Here is a 10,853-nt window from a genome sequence, read left to right as displayed (position 1 = left end):
TATATATTGTTGTACAAAATATATTTTGCGGTGATTCTTGTTTGTTTACAACCCTAAGATATGTATCTATATCTTCATGAAGGTTATAAAGTCAAGTTTTGCCGTTTTCCTTTTCAAATCTAAGTTGCGATATGAGGTAATAGGCTGTCCAGAATTACTGTTTTGGGAGCATAGTCGTATTTGTATCGGCTAAGCTTATTTGTAATGATAATCCAGTCTTACATCAATATTATTTAGCTGCTAGGAATTAAAGAAGTTATTTAATTGTATTTTTAAGGTTGTATATACTCGTGAACAAGTTGAGGACCTTGATATGTTGGTTGGTCTATGGTTGAACTCGTGAAGCTGTGTTAGACTATTTCTATGCTAAAGCACTGAGGTTTGTGTATAAACTTATACTTGCACTCTTTAAACTGCTGGTTTATCTGAAAGTTGATCTTGGTACCTTGGTTACCTCTTGTCACTCTGCGTTGTCGTGTTGGTATCCTTTAAGACGTTAAAGACGCTTGTGTAACTCGCCCACTTGTACGGATTGTTTGATCATTTGACACTCTTGTCGGGACCTTGTCCTTCTTGTGGCTGTGACTTTGTTACTATTGACATGCCTCTTGATTCGGATCATTTTCCATCTTGACTCTGGATTTTTAGTCCGTCTTAAGAATAGATGTTGTCCATTTTAAGTACGAACTAGAAAGCCATTTTTAATATGGTTCTTGGTTATCTTGATTATCTTGATTATTGGCCTTTGACCTTTCTTGATACAGGGCGTCGGCCCTTCTTGATACTTGTTTGTGCATGGTGTGACGACATGATGTATATATTGGGCGAGCCTTGTTATTGAATCTCTTGAAACTTGGTGCTATGAGCGTTTTTGACATTTGGATCTTTAAATATCGAACTTGATACTCTTAGTATATTGTTTACTTGATTTAATTATTATGTTTCAATGGTGCTGCCCATTACTTGAGAAGGTTAACTTGGTGAATCTGATGGCTCCGAACCTATAGTTTTTACACCACTAAGCTATATGCTTAGCGATAGTTGTTTCTATCGTAGGGAATGATCGAGTGGATGCATGAAGCTGGCCATTGGTGATGGAAATTTTGAGAGCCTGAAGGACGATCACATTTGCATATAGGCATCTATATTTTGTATAAACCTTGGGACTTGTACATGATTGATGTGTTGCATATTTACATGAAATTTTGAGGACTATTTTGATCATTTGACCATAGGTTGTAATATAAGTATGTCTACATGTTTTGTTCTTTTGGGGTGTGTAAACCCAGGTCTTGTAATATACGAAATTTACTACTAATTTTGAATGATTGCGTGAAGCATGAACCACCTAGTTTGGGTACTCGGAGGTTAGTAATATTCTTTTTATATCATTTTTACTAGTGTGAGGACAATATATGCATAAGAATTTCGTGAGTCATTGACTTATATTATTTCGGGAGGGTCGCTACAAGTGTTGGTTTCAGAGCCTAGGTTTGTAGTTCTAGGGTTTTTGCTGTGAATTACTTGTATACTTGTTCGCTTTCCAAAAAGGTTCTCTTGGATTATTTGTTCACTAACACAGTTTATAATATTTTATCGCATGTAGAGTGAACATGCATCATGTACATGTTCCTAATGCAATGTTATCTTCCCTTTTGAAGGAATTAAGTTATGGCCTCTTTTTCTGACCGGCCTATGGAAGTTGCTCGTGAAGGTTCTGGTACCTCTGTGCCCCAACCTTATGCACTAGAAGTGGTTGGAGAACCTTTCTCGAATCAATATGTTCCCCACACTAGTGGGTCTGAAGTGGGAAATCATCAGGGTGTAAGACCTGGTTCAAATCCTCACATGAGTCGTGGTACTCAAGCCATGAATCCTCCTTTCCAACAAATGGCTAAATTCTTCCACCACATGGCCGAAGCGATGCATGATCCCAATGTGATTAACTTTGAGAAAATGAGAATAATGAGTGGAGTGGAGTTTGAAGGCACTGTTGATCCTACCGATATTGAACAATGTTTGGAGCGCATGCAGAGGGTATTTGAGCAGTTATAGTGTTCAGATGTTGCCAAATTTAAGTATGCTACTTCACTATTACAAAAGGATGCCTACGATTGGTGGGTAAGTGTTCCAAATGCCAAGGTAAAACCTCTTGTTCTTACTTGGGATGATTTTCTTAGGGAATTTCGTATGAAGTATGTCCCACCTGTTTATTGTGATGCAAAGAGAAAGGAGTCTTTGAATTTAAGGCAACGAGGCATGTCTATTGCTGAGTACCGACAAAAGTTTCTAAGGCTCTCTTGTTACGCTGGAGGTATTATTAAAGAGGGAAAAGACAAGTGCAGGAAATTTGAAGATGGTTTAAATGATTCCATTAGAAAGAATGTGGTGATCCTGCAACATGAGAACTTTTGTAAGTTAGTGTATGCTGCTTTTACTTGGGAACGACTTGATAAAGAAGAAGCTAGTAGAAATGAAAACAAATTCCGAAAGCCTAGTCCAGATTTTGGGGGCCCATCAAAAAGGGGAAGGTTTGATAATTCTAAGGCTGGTAGTGATAACAGGCCACTGCAACAAAAGCAAAACATATCAGATTTTTCTACAGCTAGCACTCCAAATTATGGCTAAGGCAAGCCTCTTGTTCCCACTTGTCCGCAATGTGGAAAGAATCATTATGGTACTTGCATGAGAGCTTCTGGTGCATGTTTCAATTGTGGGATCTTTGATCATAAAGTAAAGGATTGTCCTAATCCTAATAATGCTCCTTCCTTGAGAACTGAAGGCTCAGTTCATAAGCCTTCTATTAATCCTCCTCAAACTAATAGAGGTGCAATACCTAAAAACACCCAAGCAGCAGGTACAAGTGGAGCTAATCAAGCTAGTGGACAATACTACACGTGCTTATGCTATGAGGCAGAGGGATGATCAAGATGGACAAGACGTGTTTGTCGGTAAATTTCACTTATTTGGCTTATGTGTGTTTACACTATTTGATCATGGTACTACGCATTCCTATATTTGTTCATCACTTCTTCTTCCTGAAAATGTGAAATTTGTGAGACTTAATTATAATGTACTGGTTGAAAGTACTTTGGGTTATCAGGTTGTGTGTAATCGAATTTATCGTGATTGTTCCTTCGTGATTCAAAACCTGGTCTTCCCTGCTGATTTGATTGAAATGCCCTTCAAGGATTTTGATGTTATTATCGAGATGGATTGGCTTCATAAATATCATGCAGTGGTAGATTGTAGGTCGAAACATGTGACCTTTAAAGATCCTACATTTTCACACATCATTGTACAAGGTGAAAGATCATTAATATCTAGTATTGTTTCTGCGACCTTGGCAAGAAAGTTGATGCGTCAAGGTTGTTGGGCATACCTTGCTCACATAGTTGAGTCACAATTGAAGAGTCCTTGTATCAAGGACATACCTGTTGTATGTGATTTTCCAGAAGTCTTCCCAGGAAACCTTCCTGGATTGCCCCGGGAAAGAGAGGTTGAATTTCCAATCGAGCTTATTCCTGGATCTACCCCTATTTCTACCACTCCTTATAGAATGGATCCGGCAAAACTAGGAGAATTGAAATCTCAATTGCAAGAACTTCTTGAGAAAGGTTTTATTCGACTTAGTGTTTCTCCTTGGGGATCCCCTGTTTTGTTCGTAAAGAAGAAAGATGGCACTCTTAGGCTTTGTATTGACTATAGACAATTGAACAGAATAACAATCAAGAATAGATATCCACTACCAACGATCGATGACTTGTTTGACCAACTGAAGGGTGCTTAAATATTCTCAAAGATTGATTTTAGGTCTGGATATCACCAATTGCGTGTTAGAGAGAAAGATATTCCTAAAACTGCTTTTAGAACTCGGTATGGTGATTACGATTTTTTGGTGATGCCATTCGGATTGACAAATGCTCCTGCGGTATTCATGGATCTAATGAATCGAGTATTCAAGCCTTATCTTGATCAGTTTGTGGTTGTTTTTATAGATGATATTTTAATATTTTCTAGAAGTATTGAAGACCATGATAACCACCTCCGGATTATTTTGAAAATTTTGAAGGAGAAAGAACTTTATGCTAAACTTTCCAAGTGTGAATTTTGGCTTGATGAAGTGACGTTTCTAGGACATGTTGTATCAGCCGAAGGTGTGAAGTGGATCCTAGTAAGATACAAGCAATTGTCGAATGGAGACCTCCCAAAATTCCAACCAAGGTAAGAAGTTTCTTAGGCTTAGCAGGATATTATAGAAGATTTGTGAAATGCTTGTTCATTATCGCCTCTCCATTGATTAAACTCTTGCAGAAGGAAGTGAAGTTTAATTGGAATGACAAATGCCAAGAGAGCTTTGAAACTCTCAAATCCTTGTTGACTCAAGCACCTATACTTACTCTATAAATTGAAAGGAAAAAGTATGTAGTATACATTGATGCTTCTCACAATGGTCTCTGATGCGTTTTGATTCAAGAAGGGAAGGTTATTTCTTATGCCTCTCGAAAATTAAAACCGCATGAATTTAATTATCCTACCCATGATCTTGAACTTGCTATTGTAGTGTTTGCTTTAAAAATATGGCGGCATTATTTGTACGGAGAGAAATGTCATATATTCACTAATCACAAAAGCTTAAAGTACTTGGGTACTCAGAAGGAGCTAAACCTTCGATAACGTAGATGGCTTGAACTCATCAAGGATTATGACTGCACGATTGATTATCATCCAGGTAAAGCCAATGTGGTTGCAGATGCCTTATGTAGAAAATCCTTCGCAAGCATTTCCTTGAGTCCTTTACCCTTGTTTCTTGAGTTAAGAGGCATGAATGTTTATTTTACACCTGATGCAAATGGTTTAGTTATTTCTAATTTGCAAGTAAATCCAATATTACTTGAACAGGTGAAGGAAGCATATAAGATAGATGAGAAACTTGTAAAATTGACCAAAGAAGTTCAAAATGGGGGAAAACTTGATTTTACATTAATAGAGGATGGTGTCTTATTTTATCAGAACAGGTTATGCGTCCCTAATGATGACAAATTGAGGGAAAAAATACTGAATGAAGCATATACTTCACCATATTCAATGCATCCTGGAGGTACAAAGAGGTACCAGAATATCAAAGAACATTATTGGTAGAATGGTATGAAGAGAGAGATTGCGGAGTTCATTTCTAAATGTTTGGTTTGTCAACAAGTAAAGGCAGAACATCATGTCCCAGTTTGTTTACTACAACCCTTGTCGATGCCGGAATGGAAATGGGAGAGAATAACTATGGACTTTGTTTCTGGACTTCCTCACACCCAAAGAAATCATGATGCAATATGGGTGATTGTGGGCAGGCTAACCAAGAGTGTTCACTTCTTATCAATCAGGATGGGTTACTCACTTGAGCGTTTACCCGAATTGTACATTAATGAGATTGTAAGACTACATGGATTCCCTGTGTCTATTGTATCTGACGGAGACCCAAGGTTTACATCTAGATTTTGGGGTAGCTTGCAGGAAGCCTTGGGTACTAAGTTAAAATTTAGCACTTCGTTCCATCCTCAAATAGACGGCCAGTCGGAAAGAGTGATACAAATTTTGGAGGAAATGCTTCGAGCTTGCATTATGGAGTTTGAGGGTAGTTGGGAAAAGCACTTGGCTTTTATAGAATTTTCTTATAATAATAGCTACCAATCGTGTATTGGAATGCCTCCCTATGAAGTCCATATGGAAGGAAATGCCGGACCCCTCTTTGTTGGAGTGAAGTTGGTGAAAGAAAGCTTGTTGGTCCTGAAATTGTGCAACAAACAGAGGACAAGGTAAAAATTATCAAGGATTGTCTAAAGATTTCTTCGGAGAGACAAAAGTCATACGCTGATCTTAAAAGGCGGGACACTGAATATCAAGTGGGAGATAAAGTATTCTTAAAGGTGTCTCCATGGAAAAAGATTTTGAGATTTGGACAAAAAGGAAAACTTAGTCCCCGATTTACTGGACCTTATCAGATACTTAAAAGGGTTGGACCAGTTGCATATAAATTATCTTTGCCACCGGAGTTGGAGAAGATCCACAATGTCTTTCATGTTTTTATGCTCAGAAGATATCGTTCTGATCCATCACATGTTCTTTCGGTTGAATCTATTGAGATTAATCCTGACTTGACTTATAATGAAGAACCTATCCGAATTAAAGTTCGAGAAATAACGCAACTTAGAAACAAGAGAATCCCCTTAGTAAAGGTATTTTGGAGGAACCATTCTGCAAAAGAAGCTACCAGGGACAGAAAAAAAGACATGAGGACCCAATATCCGCACTTGTTCCGGGACTAGTGTAAGGTAAATTTCGAGACGAAATTTCTTTAATGGGGAGAGAGTTGTAACATCCCTAAATATTAACCAAGAGTCGCATGTCGATTTTTTGTTTCTTAATTACTACAATATGTTTTACTCTCATTTTGGGAACTTGAAATGTTGTGATAATTGCTAACTTGCTTAGCAGAAATTGTGATCATAATTTATGGGATTATAGTGGAGTGTTTAGGTAATATTCTAATTAGAATTATGTATAACTTTAAAAGGAGGTGAAGGATATATATATAGGTGTATATGTATGTTTTTTGGGCAGCCTACTTTTATTTGGGCAGCCCTTTTAGGGACAACTGTATATGTGACTAGCCTCACTTTTGAGACTATATTTTGACACCTCTTCTAGTCAAATTTGTCTCACCTGAAGTATAGGAACATTATAACATTATCTAACAAGTTTTTCTTCAAAATCACAAGCGAGAAAGTTGGCCCTCTTGGTTGGAATTCGAGAACACACACTTCTTTTTGGTAAGTGACGAAATTTGTTTGTAAGCTAGGTAGTGTTTGGTATTTTATGCATATCTCATTATCTATAACTTTGTTTACAGTGAATAAATATGATTTGGAAATATATTACGTAGACCTACAACTCTTATGTCTATGTAAAACACTAATTTAGCTGTTATGGATTCGAAATATTGGACGCAACATAGGACAAGTTCTGTCCAGATTTTGAAATTACAAATCTTGTATGAACCACTGTTAGTGTTTTGAATATATCTTGTTGTACAAACTATATTTTGCGGTGATTCCTATTTTTTTACAACCCTAATAGATGTATCTACATCTTTCATGAAGGTTATAACGTCTAGTGTTTCCGTTTTCCTTTTCAAATCTAAATTGCGACATGAGGTACTAGGCTGGCCAGAATTACTGTTTTGGGAGCATAGTCGTATTTGTACAGACTAAGCTTACTTGTGAAGATAATCTTGTTTTACATCAATATTATTGGGATTCTAGGAATTAAAGAAGTTCTTTAATTGTATTTTTAAGGTTGTATATACTCGTGAACAAGTTGAGGACCTTGATACGTTGGTTGGTCTACGGTTTGAACTCGTGAAGTTGTGTTGGACTGTTTCTATGCTAAAGCACTGAGGTTTGTGTATAAACGTGTACTTGCACTCTTTTAACTGTTGGTATATCTGAAAGTTGATCTTGGTACCTTGGCTACCTCTTGTCACTTTGCATTGTCGTGTTGGTATCCTTTAAGACGTTAAAGACTCTTGTGTAACTCGCCCACTTGTACGGATTGTTTAATCACTTGGCACTCTTGTTGGGACCTTGTCCTTCTTGCGGCTGTGACTTTGTAACTATTGGCATTCCTCTTGATTAGGATCATTTTCCATCTTGACTCTAGATTTTTAGTCCGTCTTAAGAATGGAAGTTGTCCATTTTAAGTACGAACTAGAAAGCCATTTTTCATATGGTTCTTGGTTATCTTGATTATTGGGCTTTGACCCTTCTTGATACAGGGCGTCGGCCCTTCTTGATACTTGCTTGTGCATGGTGTGACGACATGATGTATATATTGGGCGAGCCTTGTTATTGAATCTCTTGAAACTTGGTGCTATGAGCGTTTTTGACATTTGGATCTTTAAATATCGAACTTGATACTCTTAGTATATTTTTTACTTGATTTAATTATTATGTTTCAATGGTGCTGCCCATTACTTGAGAAGGTTAACTTGGTGAATCTGATGGCTCCGAACCTATAGTTTTTACACCACTAAGCTATATGCTTAGCGATAGTTGTTTCTATCGTAGGGAATGTTTGAGTGGATGCATGAAGCTGGCTATTGGTGATGGAAATTTTGAGAGCCTGAAGGACGATCACATTTGCATATAGGCATCTATATTTTGTATAAACCTTGGGACTTGTACATGATCTATGTGTTGTATATTTACATGAAATTTTGAGGACTATTTTGATCATGTCACCATAGGTTGTAATATAAGTATGTCTACATGTTTTGTTCTTTTGGGGTGTGTAAACCCAGGTCTTGTAATATACGAAATTTACTACTAATTTTGAATGATTGCGTGAAGCATGAACCACCTAGTTTGGGTACTCGGAGGTTAGTAATATTCTTTTTATATCATTTTTACTAGTGTTTGGACAATATATGCATAAGAATCTCGTGAGTCATTGGCTTATACTATTTCGGAAGGGTCGCTACATATTACAGATACAAGCAGATTTCCATTGCACCGGAAGATAAAAAAAAACAACTTTTACATGTCACTATGAGACTTTTACTTTCAAGAGGATGTCTTTTGGGTTGTGTAATGCTCCTGAAACATTTCAATGATGTATGCTCTGTATTTTCGACAATATGGTGGAAGACTCAATGGAGGTATTCATTGATAATTTCTCAGTCATTGGTGATTCATTTGATGCCTTCTTGGACACCTTGGGCAAGTGCTATACAAAGGTTCGTGGAAACCAATCTAGTTGTAAATTGGGAGAAGTGTCACTTCATGGTAAAGGTGGGCATTGTTTTGGGGCATAAAATTTCAGGAGAAGGAATGCAAGTGGATCAAGCTAAACTCGAAGTCATTGCCAAAGCTCCCTCCTCCCATCTTGGTAAAAGGTATCCAGAGTTTTCTAGGCCATGTGGGTTTCTAGAGGTGGTTTATAAAGGATTTTTCCAAAGTAGCACACCCACTTTGAAAATTGCTAGAAAAGGAATCTACCTTCAATTTTTACGACGCTTACATAAAAACATTTTTGTGCTTGAAAAAAAAATAGTGTTAGCCCTGATCATTATTGCCCCCGATTAGAGTATTTCGTTTGAACTCATGTGTGATGCTAGTGGTGTTGCTTTGGGAGTTGTTCATGGTCAACGAAAGGGGAAATTATTTCACCCAAATTATTATGCAATTAAGACATTGAATGTGGTGCAAAAGAATTATACCATCACAGAGCCAGAATTGTAACCAGTGGTGTATGCGTTTGAAAAATTCAAAGCGTATCTTTTGGGAACCAAAGTGGTGGTGCACACGGATCATGCTGCCATTACGTACTTGATGGCTAAGATTTATGCAAAACCAAGATTGATTCGGTGGGTATTGTTGTTGCAAGAGTTTTATTTCGAAGTAAGAGATCGAAAGGGATGTGAAAACCAAGTGGCATATCATTTGTCTCGGTTAGAAACCAATATGGTTTATTCCAACGAGAGGTACATTGTGACTGAATTTCCTGATAAAAAAGTGACGATGATAACCCAAGGCGACCCACCCTGGTATACTGACTTCGCTAACTATGTAGTGTGTGAAATAATACCTGAGGGTCTTACCTTCTACCAACAAAAGCGATTATTGTTCGATGTAAAGACGTATTTTTGGGATGAACCATATCTATTTAGAGATGCACATTTGAAGTTGCGTACCGGAAGAGGAAGTTAATGAAATTCTCAATGCTGACATGTTTCACTTGTTGGTGGAAATCTTAGGGGGGTGCGAACAACTGCCAAAGTGCTTCAAAGTGGCTACTATTGGCCATTACTATACCAAGATGCGCATGGCTTTGTTAAACAATGCATACAATGCCAAATGCAATAATAGGTATCAAGAAATCTTGAGGTACCTCTTAATCCCATCCTCGAGGTTGAATTGTTTGATGTTTGGGGAATATATTTCATGGGTCCGTTTGTGTGCTCCTTTGGAAACAAATACATTTTGGTGGCAGTTGATTACGTTCTAAATTGAAGGAAGTTATAGCCTTACCCAACAATGAGGGAAAGAGTGTTGTGGAATTCTTAAAGCGCTACATTTTCGCAAGATTTTGTCACAACCCAGGGTAGACCCTAGAAGTAACATGGTGTACTTGACCACGAGAGGGTCTCATACAAGCCCTTAGCATATCATAACATAAGATAATAGAAAAGTACGGAATTTTTTAAAACTTTATCCATACAATTTAAGTCTTTTATAAAAACAAGTGGAAGTCTTACTACACTTTGTCTCAAACCATCTACACTCAACTTTAAATAAAACCTTTCGGTCATAGCCCATACAATAGTCTAAAACATGAAAATAAAAGACATAAAGGAAATAGTGGTCTTGTCCTCGAAGCTATGAGGACTCACCAAATCTTCAACTCCTTGCTCCTTAGAAACTTATCCTCAAGAATGGAACTCAAATCACCGAACCCTACATCTGATAATAATGTAGGCAAAGTATGCTTTAGAATAAAATGTACTAAATATGTTAGTTAGCATTACATCATAAGAGCATAGGAAACATATTAGTAAATATACATCATAAGCATAAGAGACAATAACATAATCATAAGCCTAATCTCCAACATAGGCATAACATGAGCATAAGTCAACATAAGGCATAATTCAACAACATAGCCATCTAGGCTAAGTATCACTTTTTAGGCAATCATACCTCTTTATCATATTTGATTTTATCCTCTAGCTTAATTCTCATTGACAAGGGAACCTATCACCTTTTGTCAATAATATCATGGAAGGAAACTATGGCAACAAT

General features: G+C 37.2%; 1 protein-coding gene across 1 annotated transcript; it reads left to right on the top strand.

Moving 5' to 3' along the window:
- Positions 1-2,908: 2,908 nt before the first annotated feature.
- Positions 2,909-6,320, top strand: LOC125869852 (uncharacterized). Its single transcript, XM_049550271.1, has 4 exons — positions 2,909-3,660; positions 3,814-3,931; positions 4,903-5,111; positions 5,726-6,320. Exons 1-4 carry the CDS (start codon positions 2,909-2,911, stop codon positions 6,318-6,320), a joined length of 1,674 nt encoding a protein of 557 aa, XP_049406228.1.
- Positions 6,321-10,853: the final 4,533 nt, after the last annotated feature.

The sequence above is a fragment of the Solanum stenotomum genome, chromosome 7 (assembly GCF_019186545.1).
Source record: "Solanum stenotomum isolate F172 chromosome 7, ASM1918654v1, whole genome shotgun sequence".
Classification (NCBI taxonomy): Eukaryota; Viridiplantae; Streptophyta; class Magnoliopsida; order Solanales; family Solanaceae; genus Solanum; species Solanum stenotomum.
Note: the sequence above shows the minus strand (reverse complement) of the source record. Positions and strands in the feature narration are given on the sequence as shown.

Bases quoted from the DNA above. Each gene is read 5' to 3' on its own strand.
- LOC125869852 (XM_049550271.1), top strand. From the start codon at position 2,909: ATGAGGCAGAGGGATGATCAAGATGGACAAGACGTGTTTGTCGGTAAA. The intron at 3,661-3,813 runs GTTCGTAAAGAA...GATTGATTTTAG, and splicing joins CCTTGGGGATCCCCTGTTTT to GTCTGGATATCACCAATTGC. The intron at 5,112-5,725 runs GTACCAGAATAT...TCCATATGGAAG, and splicing joins CATCCTGGAGGTACAAAGAG to GAAATGCCGGACCCCTCTTT.